Source organism: Protopterus annectens, chromosome 4.part1 (genome assembly GCF_019279795.1).
Source record: "Protopterus annectens isolate FY-2018-M chromosome 4.part1, PAN1.0, whole genome shotgun sequence".
Classification (NCBI taxonomy): domain Eukaryota; kingdom Metazoa; phylum Chordata; order Ceratodontiformes; family Protopteridae; genus Protopterus; species Protopterus annectens.
In genome coordinates this window covers 517,816,562-517,838,447 of record NC_056734.1, presented here as the reverse complement: position 1 = coordinate 517,838,447, position 21,886 = coordinate 517,816,562, and the positions used below count along the sequence as shown (strand labels likewise).

The 21,886-nt window shown below is 42.3% G+C and overlaps 1 protein-coding gene across 3 annotated transcripts in view; it reads left to right on the top strand.

Moving 5' to 3' along the window:
- PPP1R7 (protein phosphatase 1 regulatory subunit 7) overlaps positions 1 to 21,886 on the top strand; it is a 917,460-nt gene that overhangs the window by 367,793 nt on the left and 527,781 nt on the right. For all 3 annotated transcript variants that reach the window (XM_044070331.1, XM_044070333.1, XM_044070332.1), the window contains exon 4: positions 19,194 to 19,259. In XM_044070331.1, coding sequence (XP_043926266.1) covers positions 19,194 to 19,259 — 66 coding nt within the window. The remainder of the gene's footprint in view (positions 1 to 19,193; positions 19,260 to 21,886) is intronic.

Below are 21,886 nucleotides of genomic sequence, written 5' to 3'. Positions count from 1 at the left end.
TCCTCAGAATAAAGGGGAAAGGATCTTACATTCCTTGGATGTACACAGACAACTACGTTTTTACCTGAACAGAACCAAGGACATCAGAAAATCAGAACAATTGTTTGTTTCTTATGCTTCAAGTTCCCAAGGTAAAGCCATTTCAAAACAAACCATTTCTAAATGGATTGCTCATGGAATCAGATTTTGTTATCCACACCATGGAAAGCAAATCCCAGGAAGTATACAAACTCATTCCACCAGAGCTGCTGCCACTTCTGCGGCCTTCCTCAGGGGAGTTCCTACCAAAGACATTTTGGAAGTTGCAACTTGGAGTTCAGTGCATACTTTTTCTAAGCACTACAATCTACCTCTCTACTCTAAGTCTAGGGCAGGCTTTGCCACTGCAGTCTTGCAGGGCCTTTTAGCCGCCCCTTCTTCTTTATGGCCACCTCCCTTTCTTTCAGCTTTGGGATTCTACCCTACAGTCATGACTGCAACAGTGAAACACGATGAACATAGTACAGTTGTGTACACCTACCATAAATGTAGATGTTCGTGTGTCTTCACTGTTGCAGTCGGGGTTTCCCTCCCTCCTGTCCCCTCTTATTTTTACTTTTGTGTATTTCCTTTTTCCACCATTCTTCTAAGGTGTATTTGCAATGGTTATGGGACCTTTTTCATTTTGGGACTCCTGACATCTGGGGCAAGAAAAACTGGAGAAGATGGCGTCTGCTGTCAGCTTTGTACTCCTGGCACTCTGACGTCAGGGAGCATGGTTGAACAGCCGACGCCGGACCCAGACTTTGGGATTCTGGCCGACCGAGGGCTGCCTGCCGGCAGGGGAGAACCCTACAATCATGACTGCAACAGTGAAGACACTTGAACATCTACATTTATGGTAGGTGTACACAACTGTACGTTGTGTACACTTACCATAAATGTAGATGTTTGAGTGTATTCACTGTTGCAGTCAGGGTTTCCCTCCCTCCAGCCCCCTGGCTTTCTCTATACTTTTTACCTATCCTCTCTATGGCCATCTTTTATGGCAGGGGTATTTACTTTTTACTGGAGGTGTTCCATACCATGTAATAGCTTCCTGTTTTGGGGGCTCCTGACATCTAGGGCAAGAAAAACTGATGTAATGGCGTCGGCTACATGTTTTATACCTCTGATGTCATGGAAGTGGTGGCAGTATCCAATGCAGAAATCACAAGACTCTGGTATTCGGGCCGACTGAGGGCTACCTGCAGGCAAATAACACAAGTGTGATAACTGCAACAGTGAATACACTTGAACATCTACATTTATGGTAAGTGACTACAACTGTACTTTCTGCAATGCCATATTAATGACTGTTGGAATTTATCATGACAGCAGGGTCAGTCACTTTCATATACAGAGAGCCCCCATACTGAGAAAGTGTAGCCTCTTTGGCTGTGTACACCTCAGATTGTGATAAAAATGGTCACAGTAATGTCTTTCAGCTTTGTTTTACTCAAATAATAGATGCAGTAAAGTATCCCAGTTTACCTCCTATAAATGCAAACTAGTCCTCAAAGAATAAGTACAACTTGTGCAGATAACAGCAGGGTCTGCCATATTCATTTTTATCTATAGATGGCCCTCGCATTCAGCAGTTGCATCTATTTTACCAGCTGTGTCCACCTCGCATCTGCCCATCAATTACAACCACGTTTGACTGTGCACACTTCAGATTTCTGACCAGTGAAATGAAAAAGTACCTAATGGCCACAGCAACGTATTTCATTTCCCTGCTATCAGAACCATACAGTGCAACACTGCAGCCCCTACTGCATGCAAATGCACACATATATGCCCATTAGTTACAGTGACTAGCATGATTGTGTACACCACAGATGTCTGATTGCTAGGAATGTAAGTTACAAATATGCATCATTTACATTTTTAATTGGAGGTGGTGCTTACAATTAGAGTTGAATGAAATGTTTTATAGTTATTGGTTGTTTTACTGTTTAAATTTGAAGATGCTGCTTTTTGCAAACTAGTCTAATAAAGTGATCAGTTGTTGGAATCATGAAAGCGCTTGCTTTTATGCATTAAAAGTTATCTTCTACATTATTCAGTCGTGGTCAGTTCGTTCTCTGTTTTTTTTCTGTGTTGCTGAAGCTTTGAGGTGAAGACCGAGCGTTTACCCAGATACAGGAATATATTTTTTTGCTTGTTGGATATTTCAGATTGTGTCAGACCCATTCAGTGCATCCCATTAAAATTGCATGTACATACCTGTGCTTAAAAAATGTCCTACAGACTGGCTGGAAGTGGTGGGCATAGCACTTTTTTTTTTTTTTATAAAAACTTTCCTGCACTAGCAGTCCAATCTGCATGTCACTTGAGTTTTTGTGTTCACTTTGAACCAGGGTGCCTGTGACACAATTTTCATGGTATAACCTGAGACACTTTGAAAGGCTTCACATTGATTCATGTAGCATCCCAAGCGGATACCATAAAGAGGTTGATCCTTCATCATCAAAATGACACAGTCTGTCTCTCTTGTCTTTCGGCTTTTCCCAGTTAGGCGTCACCATAGCGGAATTCTGGTCCACTAATGATTGGCAGTGGATTTTTACAGTGCCGAGGTGCCAGCCCGACGCCCAACCTTCAAAGAAGGCACACCCATTCATGCACGCACCTACCTGCATGTCTTTAATGTCACTCGACTGTGGAGAGGGCATGCAGACACCACACAGAAGGCACTCCAGCTGAGAATCGAATGGGAGAACCTCTTGCTGTGAGGCAACAATGCTAACCGCTGCACCACCATGACTCTCACCATCCTCAAAATGACTGCAGGATTTATATTAAGATGAAAATTAAGTATGAAAGTATACATGTAAAGTCTAGTCTGTTTTCATACTAGCACAGCTGACTTAAAAAAACAAAAAAAAAAAAGAGAGAGAGATCAGAGCTCCGCACATGATCTACTTATGGCTGCATTATGAGTTCTTAAAATGGGAAAGTAGACTTTTTTTAATGAAGATAATGGTAATTGTAATACATGTGAAGAGGATCTTTTCATTACTTTTGGAAGAACTGCAGGATTGCTGTCTGGTATGAGTTGCTCCAGTTATGTGTTCATAAGCAGATGTCTTTCTGTTCATATGCTGCTGTGTCCATAACAAAAGGGAGTCTGCTTCTGGTCAACTCGTACATCCGGCCATTCTACAAAAAATAGATGCTACTGCGAAGGAACATGTGACATTCCATGTCTGTCAGTGAATGTGGGTCATAAACACACGTCCGGTACAAAATGGTATCAGTACGCACATGCCTTAGAACGTTTCTGTTGCCTGTGTGACTGCCAGCTCCGGTCATCGCTCGCTTGTAGAAGTGACTTCGTGCTGTCCGAATTCAGGTAAGTACCCCATAGGGGGTTTTGATTATTTTTTGCTACTGTGTTTTGGGTTTCATGTCCGGTAGAAAGGGCAGTTGTCAGTGTGGAAGGCCCATTCCACATAAAGACTCGCACGAGCTCTGCCTGTTTTATTTAGGCCAAGGCCGCCCACAACCATACTGCTTGTGAAATCTGTCAGGCCTTTGTCCCAAAAACCCTAAGGAGTTGTCTCGCCACGTTAAAGCTATACAGAGAACCAGCACTTGAGACGTCCAACTAAATACATGGACCCAATGTTGGGAGCCTTAGAAGAACCACCTGTAATGAAGGGCAAAAACTTGTCGCCTGACCCTACGGCTGTGCCCTCTATTCCAACCATACCTCTTGAGGCCGGTGAAGGCCTGGAGTCTGAGTCAGAATCCGTGGATCTTCATTTGGTGGGTACCCAGGAGGAGGCCATCAAAGAAGCTGCTGGCACGTCCCAGAGGGAGTCGCAGGCGCCCGACTCTGGCATCAGGAGGAACCTAGGCTCATTTCCGAGAGCCCACGTGAGGTTTCCCAAATTGTTGTCCGCGAGGATGTTGGCTCAGATGTTCTGGAGTATCATCTGGCATCTGGACCTCCATTCCTGCACCTTCATGGATACGTCTGTCAGAGGCCCATAAAAAGAAGCAGCAAAAGACTAAGCACATTACTCCTTAACCTATGTCCTCACCTTCCAGCCAGGCACCTGACTGGCAGGCCTTCACTCAAGGCCTACTTAATGCTTTCCTGGCCTTAAGCCAGGCCTCTGCTCCTACTCGGGCCCCTTCAGCATCTACCCCAAGGGTAAACTTGTTGCTGACTTATCCTCTGATGAAGAGGACTCATCCAAGTATGAATCCTTACTTACACTTCACAAATTGCATCCCTTCTGGGGTACGCTTCCCCAGAAGAGGAGTCAAATGGTACTGATTCCCCAGGGGAAGATATTACCTTTGGGGAAGCTATTATGCAGATGAAGGACTTCTTTAAGTGGGGATGCAGTCAGGTTACTGAGACTCAGAAGAGGTATTATGACCTCCAACAAATACAGTCCCCTAACCCATCTGCAGTCCTTTCTGTGCATCCTGCTTTCTTGGATGCCTTCTTGGCTGCTTATAAAAACCCAGATTCCCAACTCCCTGCACCTAAGTGCCCAGACAGGTTTTACATAGTCTCTGAAGATGCAAAATTTCTCTTCAAGGCTCCTTCGGCAGAGCCTTCCACCATTTCTGTGGCTGCAGATAAAACCTCAGAATTACTCACTTCCACTTCACTCTTTCCCTTTGATAAGGAGAGCAGATTAATGGAGCACCTAGGCAAAAGAAAGTCAACACATCTGCCACTATAGTAGTGACAGCCATTAACTACCAGATGCACACACAGCCAAATACTCATTGGCTGTCCTTTCTGATGTGGTTAAACAACTGGGTGACCTCCCTGATTCCCTTGCCAAGGCAAAAACCACTAGTCTCTTAAATTCCTGCACACAAGTGACTAAACACTCAAGTGCAGTTGTGATACAGTAGAGGCTATATCTAGAGTCGCAGCCTCAGGGTCTGTCATCAGGAGATATTTCTGGCTTAGGCTGCAGCCGCTCCCTGATGACATTAAGTCAAAACTCATGGATGCTCCCTTGGACAGCAAAGCTGTGTTTGGTTCAGCAGCTGCTGAACTTTTTAAGGCCCTTCAGAATGGTAAGGAGCTGCAGGAGCCTTAGACACATTTGTCTCCCCAGTTCCACACTTTCAAAGGAATTATCCAGCCAAAACTTTCCTTTGTAAGGAGGCCTTCCAGACAAACCATCCAAAGGAAAAAAGGATACCAGGAAACAGACCCCCTTGTAGGTCTGCTCTCTCTACCCCTGCTCCTAAACAGCCTTTTCAGGCCAATCCTGGTAGTCTGTGACTACCAGCCCTTAAATCCAGACACCCTTCTCTCCATGTGTCTCTCCCTGTCCTACCCGGCTTGGAAACAGGTTACCCAGGAGACTCTGGTCCTCTCCATTATAAAGCAGGGATATTTCATGGTGTGGGAGACCAGGCCCACTTTCAAAGGCATTCCACATCCCCCTCGAGACCATCTGGCTTCCTTTGCCACAATTCTGCTGGACCTTCTCTCTCAAGGTGCAATTCAAAAGGTGCCTCCTCAATTAAGAGGAAAGGGATTTTACTCCAGGATGTTCCTGGTTCCTAGGAAAGAGGGTCCCTGGAGACTAGTCTTGGATTTGTCCCATCTCAACACCTTTCCTCCAGGTCCCCCTCCTTTCGGATGCTCACACTCCCAACTCTTCTCCCCCTAATCGTTCCTCAGGCCTTCCTGGTGTCCCTAGACATAAAGGACGCCTACTTGCACATACCAATCCATCCCCTTCTCAGGAAATTCCTCCATTTTTCAGTGGGTTTTGGACACTTTCAGTTCTGTGCTTTGCCTTTTGGTCTCTATACGACCCCAGGAGTGTTCACATAGTGCCTAGCCCCAATTATTGCCTTTGCCAGAACACAGGGGATACAACTTTTCCTCTATCTGGATGATATCCTGATCCAGGTCCCGTCAATTCATTTGGTCTTCCAACACCTAGATTTCACCATTTCCCTCCTGAAAAGTCTGGGGTTCACCATAAACCTTCAAAAATCCTAACTGATACCCTCAGGATCATGTGTTCTTAGGATGCAGGATTCTAACAGGAAAAATGATGGCCTGTCTTCCTCCAGACAAGATTCTGTCCCTCACTTCTTATTTCAAGGGGATACTTCCTCTCAAAGCCATGTCGGCCAGGGAGTTTCTCAGACTTCTGGGATTCATGGCCTCCACCATCCCCATGATACCACTAGCAAGGCTTCACATGAGGAAATTCCAGTGGTACTCGAACAGTGTTGAAACAACACCTACACCCCCTGGAGTTCATGGTTCCCCTGCTACCATGTCTTTCTAGGGAACTGAATTGGTGGACAGCACAGATAAAGGCCAGTCCAGGCCTGCCCCTTCAACCCATACCCCGCAATCAGGACCTGTACATGGATGCTTCAGACACAGTTTGGGGAGAAACCTTTGGAGACTGAGAAACATGTGAACCCTGAACCAACACAGGGAGCACATCAGTATCAAGGAGATGAGAGCCTTGATATTGGCCCTACAAATTTTCAGGGATCGTATCCTGCTAGGAGTGCTGAGGTGGTACACAGACAATGCCACTGTGCTGTGGTACATCAACAAACAGGGAGAAACAAGGTCCTACCTCCTGTGCATATTGGCTCTGCTGGTGTGGGAAATCGCCCTAGAGAGACAAGTCAATATTCTAGATGTCTGTATACCTACAGCAGAGAATGTGATAGCAGATACTCTTAAGCATGACTCAATCCCACGAATGGATGCTAAATAGGTATGTTTTGCTGGACCTGGTCCATCGATGGGTATTCCAGAAGTGGATCTTTTTGCTTCCCCTATGAACAGACAACTGCCAACCTTCTGTTCCAGGATACCTTATCCCGAAGCATGGAGGGTGGATGCGCTTTCATTCTCTTGGAATTCCCCTTCCCACTCATACAAAACGTTCTGCTAAAGATTCAGACAGAACAACCACAAATCTTGTTGGTGACCCCCTACTGGCCAAGGCAGTATTGGTTTCCCCCATTACATCTAGCCAAGGACAATCGCCACAAGTTACCCCTTCAGATAGACCTGCTCACACAGGAGAAGAGAGCGCTCATACACCCCCAACTATCCACCCTGAACCTTACATTGGGGGTGATAGGGCTTTGATTCCCTTCAGCCACTTTTATACAGAGGATGCGTTTCAGGATGTTCTTCGTGTTTCAGGATGTTCTTCGTGTTTCACTGTTGCAGTCATCACATTTGGGTGATCTGCTTGCAGTAGCCCTCAGTCGGCCTGATTAACAAAGTCTTGGGTCCTGCATCGGTTGCTGTCCCTTCTTCCATGACGTCAGGTCATCAGGGTTATAAAACATGCATCCGACACCATTACATCTCTCTTTCTTGCCGTGCGGTGCCCGAAGCAGAAGCAGTTCGCAAGTGCCGGTCGGCTGACTCCTGAAATTTTCGTTTTCGAGTTTCAGAACCAAAGTCTTCAACTAAAAGCTAAGTACCCCATTGGGGAAACTTTTTTTCTTGCTCTAAACAGATGTCAGTAAAAGTAAATTGCATTACTTGTGGAAAGCAAATACCTCATAAAGATTTTCATTCGTACTTTAGTCCTTGCCTAGGCCTTGACCACGACTTACTTCACTGTTGGTTTTGTGCCTTATTTAGACCACAAACTATCCGTCGTCTGTATATTTTCACTTCTATGTATTTTGGTGCTGTGTTCAATTATCCTGATATGTCTTTGGTAAGTCATCCAACCACCGACATTCTAAAAAAACGCAAAGATAAAGACAGAGGCAGGCCGCCTAGCTCCAAAGCTGCTGACAACGCTTCTCCTAAGCCAGTCACCAGTTCGCCGGTACTCAGTGAGGCGCTTTCACAGCCCCTGATACCCGCTACTTCAGATTCGCAGGCCTCTACTGAGACCCATTCAGAGTCCAGTATGCTGTGAGATGCTTCAACTGTGGAACCTGCGGATGTCTCTACTTTGGATGAGTTCAGTGCCGCTGTGCAGGCACCGGCTTATGAGGGTGTATTCAGGCCTACTGACTTTGTATTAAACCAACGCCATCTTCTTCAAGGCCTAAAACTCGAACCATGCCTAGAAAACTGACGCCCAGACTGCATGGTCAGACCTCTATGCCTAAAAAACAAATGATAAGAATGGCTGAAGACCTTATTACTTTAATCAGGGGAAACCACCCTTCCCCCTCTAAGAGACCTAGGACTGAGTTGCTTATGATACTTCTGACCAGGTTTCTGAATTTTCTGTTTCCTCTGATGACCAGGATTTACCCTTTTCTACCTATGAGGAATCTGATGCTGAGGACTCTATTCCCTCTGCCCCCCCCCCCCCCCCCAACAGGATTTTTCTTTTGGTGAAACCTTGCATACTCTCAGGGAGCATTTTTGTTGGGAAAGTCAGGATTTCTCTGATTCGAAATAGAGGCTTAGGGATTTCTTACTCCTGACCCGGCACAGGGCTTTAGCCATACTTCCTGTACTAGACATTGTTGTTGTTGCCTTTTCGGACTCCAGCTTGGCCCCCAACTCTTTACCTCCTGCTCTCCCAGAAAACCTGATAGATATTACAGGGTCCCTGACTCTCTCAAGTTCCTTTTTAAAAGTCCTACTGCGGATCCTGAGACCATTTCACAGGGACACAAGGGCATTAAAGTTACTACTTCCAAAAATCCTACCCCCTCTGATAGAGAATCCAGGGAGCTGGATAGATGGGGTAAGAAGGTATAAACTTCTGCAACTTAGCCATTCGGGCCTTAAACTGCCAGTTTCATATGTTAAAGTATCAGCAGCATATTATTGGATTGTTTAAACAGAAAATGATGTTGATTCCTGATTGTGCTGAAAATAAGGATTTACAGGATTTACTGCATTCAGCTGAACAAGTTAGAGTACATACTTTGCAATGTGGTTTTGATTCACTAGCGGCATCTTGCAGGTCTGCTGTAACTGGGTCTGTACTTAGAAGGCATGTTTGGCTTAAGGAACAATCCTTGCCAGATCATGTTAAAGCAAAATTTCTGGATGCTCCCTTAAACCAGGACCATCTGTTTGGCAACCAGGCAGAAGTTCTTAAAAAGATGGAGGAAAAAGCTAAATCTATGCAAACTGTTAAAGATTTTTTTTACAAGTACAACCTCCAAGATTCAGTAGGCATTGGCCTTCCAAAAATTGGTCCTTTCCTGCCTCTTCCAGACCTTCTCCGTCCAAACCCAGATCCAGCAGAACTCCCAGGCTTCAGTCCCAGGGCATGCACAGAACTAAGCAATGGAGGGTCTCCACTTCCAAATCTGGGAGTAATAACACTCCCCCCATGGTACATTATCTCAATGACTTCTTTTTAAAATTTCCAAGCACTTCTCAACTGACTGCCCCTTTGGGGGGAAAGATTGCTCTTCATGCAAAGAACTGGGAACTCATTACCCAGGGCAAGTTGGTTTTAAATATAGTGTCCCAGGGATACAGATTTCACTTCCACACATTACCAACACCAAGCAAGTGGCCAGATCTACTCCCAAATCCATGGGCAGAGGCCCAAAAGCAAGTACTTTCTCTCTTAAGCATGGAGGGTATTCATTTGGTACCAGAAGAGGAAAAAGGACAAGGTTTCTACTCAAGAATTTTCCTGGTACCCAGAAAAGACCATTCATGGCATCCTATCCTGGACCAATCTACTCTAAGCACCTTTGTGGTGATTCCAAAATTCAAGATGCTGACTCTACACAAGTTGCTCCCTATGCTAGGCAAAGACGTCTGGTTGGCAACACTAGATTTAAAGGAAGCATACCTGCACATCCCAATCAGGGAATCTTGCAGAAGATACATGTGCTTCAAAGCAGGGTACATGCACTATCAGTTCTCTGCACTGCCCTTTGGCTTATCTACTGCGCCCAGGGTATTCACAAAGTGCCTAGCTCCAGTCATTGCATTTTGCAGGCAAAGAAATATTCAAATATATCCATACCTGGACGATTGTCTAATTCAAGCAGAAAGCCAGAACATACTTTTGAATCAGTGTTACCTGAAAAAAAACAAATACCCCCAACTTACATAAGCAATAGAACTACAATGATTGGTTGAATATAATTGCTCATCGAGTCCGGGAGGGAACAACACCCCCCCAACTTAATGATCCATATTTTTTCCTTTTTGTTTAAACTGTGCCATCCACTTTTATTTCTTGTATTAAAAGTTATCCTAGCTGTAATTACAGAATTGAACTTAGCAGAATGATATAAAATAGAATTTAAACAAAGCATTTGAGTGTTGTCTGCATCTTGTATCACTGAGATGCTCAGATATTCTTATTTCAAATGGAAGGGAAGTTAGTCCCTTATAAAATGCTGAGCAGCTGCAAGCCACTAAGTAAATGACCCAACTAGTATTGCAATTACCAAAAACTTTAATATCATAGACAACTGAAGTATTTTTGGAAGTAAAACTGTTAATTTTACATGCATATCTATGAAAACTACAGTTTCCACAAGGGTAACAACCTGATAAGATGTAACCCTCAATAGTTGCTTGATATGGATTAAATTTTGACAGAGTCAATTTCTTATGATTAAACCAGTTACCTAAAGTTTTGCTCTTCCTGTAGGAAAATAGGCATATTGATGGTAATAAATTTATTTAAATGTGTATCTGCTAATAATGTGCCCCAATATTTTTGTACCAGACTCTTGAGAAATTGTTTATTACTGTCATAATTTGTAACAAATCTCAAAGGTTGTGTATATGTAGGATTGGGCTTGTATTGTAACAATTGGGACTGGTCCATGGAATTATCCAAGCTAGAAGAATTGATCAACTCAGTATAATCATAACCCCTATAAAAAACCTCATAACAAGGTCTTTATTCTGAATAGATAAATCCTGCTCTGAAGAACAAATCCTGTGTGTTCTCAAAAATTGAGATTTGGAAATATTTTTGGTAACATGGGGGGGGGGGGGCTGGGGTGGCAACTGTCTGCATGTAAAAGAGTGTTACTTTGGGGATATTTCTTTAAGCAGTGCTTGCTAAGGTGTCATCCTCCTACGCAGGTACCATTACATCCAAAAACACAATATTGGTCTGGTGAAAATTTAAAGTAAAGTTAATCCTCCACTTGTTTTCATTAAGATATTCCGCAAACTCCTGTAGATATTCCAAATCTGATCTCCATGCAAGCCAACAGTCATCCACATACCTACACCAGATGTCTAATGACTCCAAAAAAGTATTATGGTTATTATGATAAATAATTATCATAAATCATTTGTTAATTATTTATTGGTAGAATTAGTTAGAATGTGGAAAGTTTTGAAAGAGAAATTGTTTTAGTGCAAAAAATAATAAAAAGTTTAACATCAGGATCTAGGCATACAATGTCAGGGGGATATATTTCCATAAGAACACGATACCTGATTAAGGTGAGAGACAAAAAATATAAGAAATGAAAGGGATGTTTTACTACAACTTTGAAAACTGAAATAAGCTGGACAAACAGATTAAGCGTAGTGTGAGACAAGATCAGGAAAATTTTGAATAAAATTTTTGTAAAGATGTGTATGGAAGGAGTAAAGACAAATTGATAAACTGTGTGCAGATTCTAAAATTTATTCTCAGACGCAGCAGATTATAGATGTATTTAAAAAATGTATCCAAAACAGTTTGGCTCCACAAAAGGGGTGATAAGTTGTCTTGGTGACATCCAGATAACCTCGAATACTGGAATCAAATTAGATTATATTGAAAAAGAAATGTGCAAACAGTATCCAAACGAAGCACAAGGAGGAGTCAAAATTAGTAACAATGACCTGAGAACACTTTTTTTTAGCAAGAGCGTGTAGTACCATATCTATTATTCACTGGGTCATATAAATATGGTGAGATTCCTCAAGATTGGAGACATGGGTTTATTAAACCCATCTTTAAGGGAAAGTGAGTAGGACAAACCCAGAGTCATACAGACCCTTAAGTCTACTTTCATGTTGTGGAAAAATAATGGAGAAGATAATATTGGATAAATTGTCAAAAGTGAGTAGGATGGGACTTGAAACTACATGTGAGCATGCATATGTTGAAAATAGCTCTATTATCACCAGTAATAGGGTGTTCTAAATCTATAACAATATAATAGCTATGAGTGAAAAAATTGTGCTGTGATGTAATTTATAAAGATTTAACTTCAGCATTTGACAGCGACAAAACTCTGATCAGTAAATTAGAGCGACTAGGTAGTGATGTACTCTTGATAAGAGGGATAGCTGAATGCCTTACAAATAGAACGTAGCAAGTATCATACAGCAACTGGACAAGTGAAATTCTTGGTTACAGTCAGGGTGTCCCACAGGACTCTGTCCTAGGCCCTTACTTGTTTAAATTGTATCTTTCACACCTAACTTTTCTATCTGAGGTATTCTGCAGTCTATATGCAGACGACCTGAAATTGGGTAAACTGATTACATGTGCTATACATAAGGCATGTCTGCAAAATAACTTGACTAAATTGACCATTTGGGCACAGGAGAATAACATGCTGATAAATGCATCAAAACTAAGCATATGAGATTTGGTAGACATAAATTGAAAGGTGAACATTGTTTTACAGCACACCGTGATTGAAACTATAGACTCATTTAAGGACCTGAGTATATGGGTAGATCCATCTATGAGATTTTCTAGCCATATCAACCAGTTGGTTTAGGATTGTTCTAGAACTATAGCTTGCATAAACAGATTTATAAAGTCTAGGAAATCAAAGTCATTGTTAGTTACATTAGACTCAAACTTGAGTGTGGGATAACAAGCTGGAAACCCTATAAGAAAATGAGCATGAGTAAACTTTAATGAGTACGGTGGAAGTATGTCAAAGGCATCCATGGATCTGAAAATTTAAGTTATGAAAGATTAAAATATCTGAACTTGATCTTATTCAGATATATAGGGCATGTAGAGACAACTTCCTGTGAGAATGTTTGGGGTTATCAAAAAGTACTAGAGAATCATCAGACAACCTATGTAGAAGATTCTATAGGAATGAGAAATGTATTAATTGGTTCTCAGAGTGCATGGAACAAACTACCAAATTACATTAAACCAAGTACTAGTTTAGATATTTTTAAGAACAGCCTGAACACTTATTATGGGAACAAGTGTTTTGGGATATTGGCAAGCTAGAAGGCTAGAATGCCTGTACTTGAAATATTTGTATATGTATTTATGCAAAAAGAAAGCCAAACTAATCCATACAAGAAAGCAGCTCAAAAGATATTTGAAGAATAATAGAGATCACAAAGGGGAAATGTAGAAGAGAAGATTAGTAAAGTAGAAATTAAACATATAGAAGCTGAAGTTATGGAATACGTGCAAAGTAAAGGATTTAGTGTATAAAACTTAACTAGGTTATGTCACAGCTTGGTGGAGTAATGAGTCTCCAAAGTAAGGTGAAACAGGTAGAGCAGGAGACATCTGAAGACATATGGATGTGGGAAAGAAAGAGATTTAATATGGCGCAATATTTATGCGAAGGAGAAAGCCACACTTAAGATCATAGGAGGTTAGTTGACTTTTGACCTGGAGGTCATCTCAAGCCTAGGCGTTTCCTGCTAGTTAATACCATAGATAACTCTAGTCAGTACTCAGGATTGTATTTAGTAATGATTGCCCATGTCTAGGTGGGTTGTGGGCATCATCTCCGGTAAGAATTTATAGTGCCCCATCCAGTTGTCCAGGTTCCTTTTGAACAGTGTACTAGAGCTGCTGTGTCTCGCGTGAATTGCTAGCCTATTCCAAAGACACGACAGTCACTGGGAGACAAATCTGCCCCTCCAGCACATCCTATTTAATTCACAAGCCATGTTTAGGTCCCTGAAACGGGTAGTTCTAGTCCTGTTTGATTTATGGGTGTGCAGCAGACTCATTAGGTTAGGTCGGAGAATTCTCTGTAAGCCAGGCATAAGTCTTCTCTAAGAAGTCTATATGATATTGAGTATAGTGACAGGGACTTTAGTTGGTCTGTGTAAGGCACATGCTCAAGTCTTTTTATCTTTATTTCTTAGAAACCTCTGAGATCTCTCCAATTGCTGCAGGTGCTTTGTACAGTACATGCCAAAAGGGGCATTATATTGAACTATGGGCCTGATTACTGATGAGTATAGTGGGGTTATATAACCTCCTTTGCTCTGGAGGCAATGCCTTTGCTAATCAAGTGTGCTACATAGAAAGCCTTCCTTACTATAGTAGACAAGTGATGGTCAAAGTTAAGGTCACAGTCTACTTGTTATCCCAGATCCCTTACCACTTCGTAGGTACGTTGGATATTATTGTTAATTTGATAGTGTGAAGAGACATTGTTTTTACCAAAGGGAATGGTGATGCATTGTTTTTCATTCATTTGGGAGACCGTGACTAAGACACCAGTTGTTGGTATGCATAAGACCATCCTGAAGGATACTGACATCATTTGGGGATTCAGTAATTACACCCAGTTTGCAGTCTGCAAACTTGGTCAGCCACAGCCCCTTGGTTTTGGCCTGATGATCTGAGAAGTATATACCAAACAGTAGGGGGCCCAGCACTGACCCTTGTGGCACCCCGCTGGTGACAGGTCTGCTGGTTGATGTGGAGTCACCCGCTTTGATAGCATGTGACCAATTTGTGCGTCAATTAGCAACTCCTCTTACAAAAAAGGGGTTTACATTCAGTTTGCTAAGTTTACTTCAGGGGTGTGGGATTGTGTCAAAACCCTAGTCCAGGTATGCTGTATGCAGAGTTCTGGTTACATTTTCAAAGAAATCCACTAGGTAACAGGCAAGATCTGCCCTTGACGAAGCTGAATTGGGTTGGCTACAGGGTTTGGAGGTCACCGCTGAATCACTTACAAATGCCTTCTACCAGCACCTACAGGACTGCATGGATCAGGCAATCCCAAACAAAACTAAGACTCTCTGTACCAAAGGCAAGCGTCCAGTCTGGTGGACCCCAGCCATAAACAAGCTCTACAACAAAAGGAGGAAGCTACTACAAGATAGAGCAAAATCCTTGAAAGGTAAGACACCTTTGATCATTATAAGTAAAAAACTAAGAGCTCTCATAAAATCATCCAAGGCAAATTTTGAGAGAAAAATCGCCAAGGACTCTAAAGAGAATCATAAGGCCTTCTTTAGCTATGTTAGAAACCTAGGAGGAAACTCCCAGATATGCTCAGAATTAGTTCAAAATGATGTGAAAATTACTGAACCTACACACATTGCCAACATACTGGCTGACAGGTTCAGTGCAAACTTCTCCCCTCCCCCAAAAGGAGAGATATCTATTCCAGAGGATTGTAGCCCCCAAACATCTCCAATGCCCAGGTGAGAACTGCCCTCACTAAGGCAAAAACACAGCATCCATGGGACCGGATGGTGTCCCGGCTGTGTGCTTCATGAACTCAATGAGGAATTAAACCCACAGTTAGGACAGCTGTTTAATCTTAGCCTCACCTCAGGATACGCACTCCAAGGAGTGGCGACGGCGACTGTGGTCCCACTTCATAAGGGCGGTGCCTCCACAGACCCTGGAAATTACCGCCCCATTAGCTTGACAAGCCTTATCTGCAAAGCCATGGAGAGGATCATAATGGAACTCATAAATAAAGACATAGGGAACTTGCAGACTTTGGATCCAACTCAGTTTGGCTTTGTCAAAGGCAGATCCTGCCTCTTAAACTTGGTTGACTTTTTCGAGACAGTCACCAAGGCCATTGATGAGGAAAGGCAGTCCATACAGCCTACCTCGACCTGGCAAAGGCCTTCGACACAATACCCCACTCAGGTATCATCGAAAAACTCATCAGCTTGAATGTAAACCCATACATCACAAGATGGGTTGCAAACTGGCTAAGTGACAGAACCCACAGGGTCAGAGTTGCTGGAGCCATGTCAGACTCAAAGCCTGTCACAAGTGGTGTCCCACAGGGCTCAGTCCTGGGTCCACTCTTGTTCGGCATCTACTTTTCTGAAGTACAAGCAAACACAGGAGGGTTATGGCTGACAAAGTTTGCAGATGACTGCAAACTGGGCGCCATAGTCGAAAACACATCTGACACAGATATCCTCCAGAAGGGCCTCACAGAAATGGATAACTGGTGCCAGAGCCATGGCCTGAAGTTAAACGCCAAAAAATGCATAGTCATACCCTTTGGGAAAAACAAGGCTACCCCTAGCTACCATATAGGTGGCAATCCACTGAGCACAGAAAAAGTCATCAGAGATCTGGGGACCCAGGTTGACAGTAGCCTTTTGTTTGACACTCATGTTGCTAAAGTAGTTAGGAAAACCTTCTATATCACCCACCTGATCATGAAGGGATTCACATCTAGATCAAGGGAGGTCATCGTCCCCTGTACTCATCACTTATTAGACCTATGATTGAGTACAATGCCCGTTCGAATGTATCTGACCAGACACCTGCTGCAGCTTGAAAGGCCCCAAAAGTTCCTCACCAAAAGGATAAAGGGTCTCAAAATATGACTTATGCTGCCCGACTGAAAGAACTCCAGCTCTATTCAGTCTCATACCGCTTGCTCAGAGGTGACCTGTGCCTGACATATAAGGCCATGTCAAACCCAGATTTGATGAATATGCTTCACCTCAAAAATCTAGATCCCTCAGAACCACAAGGGCGGAGACTTAAACCTTGACACGGTTATAAATAGAACGTGCTGGAGGGACAGATTCATCACCCAGAGACTCCCTATGCTGTGGAACAAAATCCCGGTACATGTGAGGCAGAGCACCTCTCTGGTCTTGTTCAAGAGGAATCTTGACCAATGGATGGGAGATTGCAGATATACCCCAGGGATTACTTCAGCGTCACTGCTTGACAGAGGCACAGCAAAATGATAGGCATAGTTTTTATTCAAACTAAAGGGGTGGCGAAAGCCACATAACTATGGGCTAGGCTTATAAATGCCCTTGGGCAGATAGCCTAGTATGAACCTATGAACCTATGAACCTATGTCTTTATTTATGAGGTCCACAATGATGCGTTCCATGGCCTTACAAATGGGGCTGGTCAGACTTATGGGTCTATAATTCCCCAGATCTGTTCTAAGCCACCATTGTGGAGGGGAATAACTGTTGCTGTTCTACATTCCACAGTAACAAAGCTGTGATTGAATAGGGTAATTAATGGTGATGCTAGTTCATGTTTTAGTTTGTGATTTTTGGTGTTAGTGCCAGTTCGAAAGATGACTGATTTATGGTCAGATTTAACTACTGAGGCCTGACAGTTGCGGTGTTGCATCGGTTTGTCATGTTAGTGAGGACCAGATGTAGTATGTTTTTCCCTCTTGTTGGGGTTTGAACAATTTTTTCAGGGCATTTGAATTAACAAAGTCAAGGAACTTTGAGCTAGTGTGTTAGGGCTAGAGTAGGTTTCACAGTTGATGGTGGGATAATTGAAATCCTCCATGACCAGAGTGTTTGGCAATATTTGGATCGACTCAAGTTTGGTGAAGTAGGCCTCATGCGCATCATGATCCATGGCAGGGATCTATAACTAGCTATGACTTGAATAGGTGTCTGAACTTGGTGTAACTTCATGGAGTTCTCCAGTCTAGTCAGGAGGTGAATTTATCTCTAATATAGATAGAAACACCGCCTTGTTTGGTTCTCACACATTCTGAAGGTGTGGAAGCCATTATAGCCTTACAAGGCCAGGGTACTGTCTGAGGCCTTGAACCAGGTTTCCGTGACTGCACAGACCTCTACATTCTTCAGTGACAGGAGTGCTTCCAGGGTGTGCAGTTTTTGGTTTGAGCTCATAGCATTTAGCAACATAACCCTTATTCTGTTGTTATTGGCAGTTTTCATGTTGACAGTTTTGTTTCTAAGACCTTGCATAAAAAAAGGCACTATGGGGGAGGCAAGAGCCCTTGCCTGCAGCCAAATGCCTAGTGGTGCAAGGTGCCAACCATCTCTGGCAAAGCAGCTACGCTTGTTGACCATGTCATCCCAGGCAGACAGTAACTGAATCTCCTTTGAATGACACCAAAAACTAAGCCAATTATTGAAATTAATATTTTTTTGTTTATACTGTAGCATCGTTCTAGGTGAGGGTAATATGCTGCTTGAAGAGTAGTGACATACCTGCCTGAGACACATACTCTGAGAGCTCAGTCATGTCTCTCTCCATATAGTCCAGTGAATTACATCTCAGGTCATTCACTCCAACATGAGCTATGACAGAGTCGTTCATAATGGGACTTGTTGCCGAGATACCCGAGTGCATGTGTGATCTGACCAATCTTGATGCCAAACAAGTTCATAGATTAGTACTAGGCTAATTGCTGTTGTGGGCCATTTTAATTCTAGCCAATTATCCCATGTGAGAATCAAACCCTGCACCTTGCGTCTGTAAGGTAAACACCTTAACCATTATGCCAAACTCCCACAAGCAGTTGACCGTGACTTTCTCCTTCTCTAACCTGGTGAGTGGGACAGCCGTGTTTCTCACTATGGAGTCTCCAATTATAAGAAAATTTGGTTTGAGTGTTATGCCTTAAGGGCTTGGTAGGTGAGACACGGGCATTGCTATGTTTTGGGTGCTGCGGAAACTGTTAGTTGTAGCAGTCTTGTGTTTTGGAGGTCTCTGGTGTTATAGTAATTTTTTTGAGATAACCTCCGCATATTTTGAGTTTTGGAATCTGCTATAGTTCTCTGGTGACTTTAAACTGGATTAAGCATAATTATTTTTGCTGTACAAGTCATATCGAATGTTAGATAAACAAATGAAGAATGAAGCTGTTTAAAATGACTAACACTGAAAAAGTCCCAATTTTTTTTAATGACTGCTGAATTAAATAGTGTTGGGTTTAAAATCTGAGATAATCTGTGGGGTATTTGCAGGGTATGTAGGATTTTTGAACATCTTGTCTTGCACAAAGGTTATTAGTGAAAGCATGATTCTGTAGCGATTCCTCTGATGGCAGTGCATCCTTTTTTCAAGTATGACTGCCTCCTGTGTTTGGTTTATTAGTGATAGCATATTGACAAAGAAAGGGATAAAATGAAGGATGTTGAGAAAAACGAATAAAGAGAGGATGGGAAGCTGATCAGACAAACTGTTATATAGTGATATCTTGTTTTCATATTGTGATCAAATTGCCTTATGTCATTAAAACTGTGCTGCAAATTAAAGATAGTTTTCTCTTTCCTCGTCTAGGATGTTGATCTGAATCATCTACGGATTGGAAAAATTGAAGGATTTGAAGTGTTAAAGAAAGTTAAGGTGAGTTTTACTTGAGTATGTAAAATTATTTTTAATTAATTTTCAGATATCTGAAAATAAGGCATTTTGGATATGGTATATTGATTTGTGGGTATTTGAGCAAGAATTTACTTGGTGGATTGCTTCTGTACTTTTATTTATTTATTTTTTTCAAAATGGCAAACTTTTTTTCTCCTGATTATTCAGTGAAAGCATCCCCATGCCGTGTCAGATCCCACAAGGGATTTGATCTTTGCAAGGTTCATTTTCTTACCCTTTTCATGCTATTTCCCATTTATAAGGCACTACAAGTCCAGAATCCTTGAGTATCTTTGGAAAGTTTCATTGAGACTAGAATGTATTGCTTTAGGACTAAAATGAGGAAATTACCTGTGTTAGGCAACAGAGTGCTGCTGTGGGAGGCAAGTTGAATATTTGAGTGGACATTTTCTCTGTCTCATGATTCTTCTGGCAACTCAAGTCTGTCTTTGCAAGTGGATAGATCTAGAAATTTGAGCTTTGACATTGTTAGAACGTTTGTAAATGTGTTGCATGTCTTTAGTCCCCTTCCCGCACACAGATTGTGTGTTGTCAGGTTGGCTCGCATTCCCTTCATATTAGGGTGGTGAGATCCTGCTCACCTTACAAGAAGTGAGCCCTCCCTCTGCAGGGAGAAGTCCTTAGCACATTTTAGTGAGGCCACTGCCCCCAACATGTTAGAGTTTGGGAAGAGCAGTATCACATGAATGGACAGATTGTTTTTTGGTATGCTGGTTAGAAGGGAATCCTGACTGGGGTGGATTCAGGTCTCTATCCCTGTTTTTCATGGACCCAGTTAGAATGCATGCATTGCATTATGTTTCCACATCCAGGTATCCATTTCAGTCAGGTTCTCTACACAATACTGAAATACTTTCAAGAATTCCGCTCTAGACAAGTTCCATGTGTTAAGTTTCAGCTGATGGTCTTTAGCATGCCCATCTGATGTGTTTGCCTAGTTCTGTTTCTTAAAGTCAGAAGCTTTAATTTTAAATGTTTTTGGTTGTAATTATGTAGTCTGCTGCTGTAGTTCAGCAAAGCACTGAAAACCAAAACTAGATTTTTAATTGTGTGGCATGGTATAGCTGCCACGTATTTGGGAGAGACCTATGATTAGGTTTAAGACAGAAAAATTGATAGAAAATGTTCTTTTCTTGGCAATTAAACAGTGTATGCTTTGTGTTGGACAGGTTCCACCCCCCTGAGTAATTGCTCTAATACTGCATTTCTTATATTTTGAGGCTGAAGCAAACCTTAAAATGGTTTGCACCATTACCTGTTCAGCATTAACTTTGTGTTGGCTCATCCTAACTGCAAGATGTTTATTAATGCATGCTTTTAACTGTGTAACAGTGGTTAAGGTATGATGCACCAAGCCATACCTTGATTATTTTAAGCATGTGTATGTGCCCCCCTTGAGGTCTGTTCATTGTTGTACAGCAGATTCTTATAGTTGTTTGGGAAGCAGTTAGTGGTGGCTCTGCTACTTTTGTAGGGTTTGAGTTAAGCCAACAGTGATGAAGTCTGAGAACCTCTTCTCTGATTGACTTGAGTAGCCTGTTTAAAACATTTGCCCTTGTGATTTACAGAAAATTGCTTTCTAGATTAGTAAAGAGATTTAGAAAATTAGATGAATTGAGTGTTGTCTCGAGTCCTTGGTTTAAGTCATGACAGCCATGCGTCTGCTAAGATGCTGCCTAAGGCTTCTCCAGCAGACCTAAGGCAGCTGAAAACAAGACAGAAGTGCAAGACCTGTCAATATGATGGACTTGTCAATATTTGATCAGAAATGCTTTCAAATATATTAACAGATTTAACAACAATTCTGCACTTTCACGTTTTGTGGAGGAGTATGTTCATTGTTCCATTCAAGACTAAGATAAAACTCACTTTAGTGAGGATTACAACAAGTCAGAGCTGCTTACTACTGATTTATGGACTCAAGTGTGTGTGGTGTGTGTTTTTCTTGCATTTTTGGTGATGAGGGGCATTTAGGTGGAGTACTACTTTTGAAAACTTGATTCCAGTAGGCTGAGTGGAGTAATATGAAAAGCTTCTATAGAGTTTTAAGTGCCAAGGAATGTGGCTTCAGTAGTATGAGGTTTTTTCTGTAGTTCAGACCATGTTGGACAAACTTTGAAAATGCCTGGCTTACCTTTCAACACTCCCCCCACTGTAACATAAGGACACTGGTGGTAAAGGAGGACATCTGTTGGTGCTGTGACCAGATCATTCTTGTGGCACAGTTCACTCCCGTGAATGGCCTTGGTGTCATTAGTTCAGCTGTCCAAAAGAAGGATGATAAGTACCCCATAGGAGATTTTTGTGGCTGATTGTTTTTGTTTAGATGTCTCCATGGCCAATAGTGAACAGAATTTGGCATGTTCTGTAAAATTTAACTGCACTGTTTATAGGCAATGATTCCCAATAGACTTCCACTTCCTTTGTCTGCTCGGCCTCAACACAGAGCATGATATGGGCGCGAGTCTACATTATGCTAGTTTAATACTAGAGAGAGCTAAATTTCTCCTAGAGTTTGCAGCTAAAAAATGGTGTGCATGTGTGTGCATGGTTCCAAGCCACTGTAGTATCAGCCAAGGCTTCTAGGA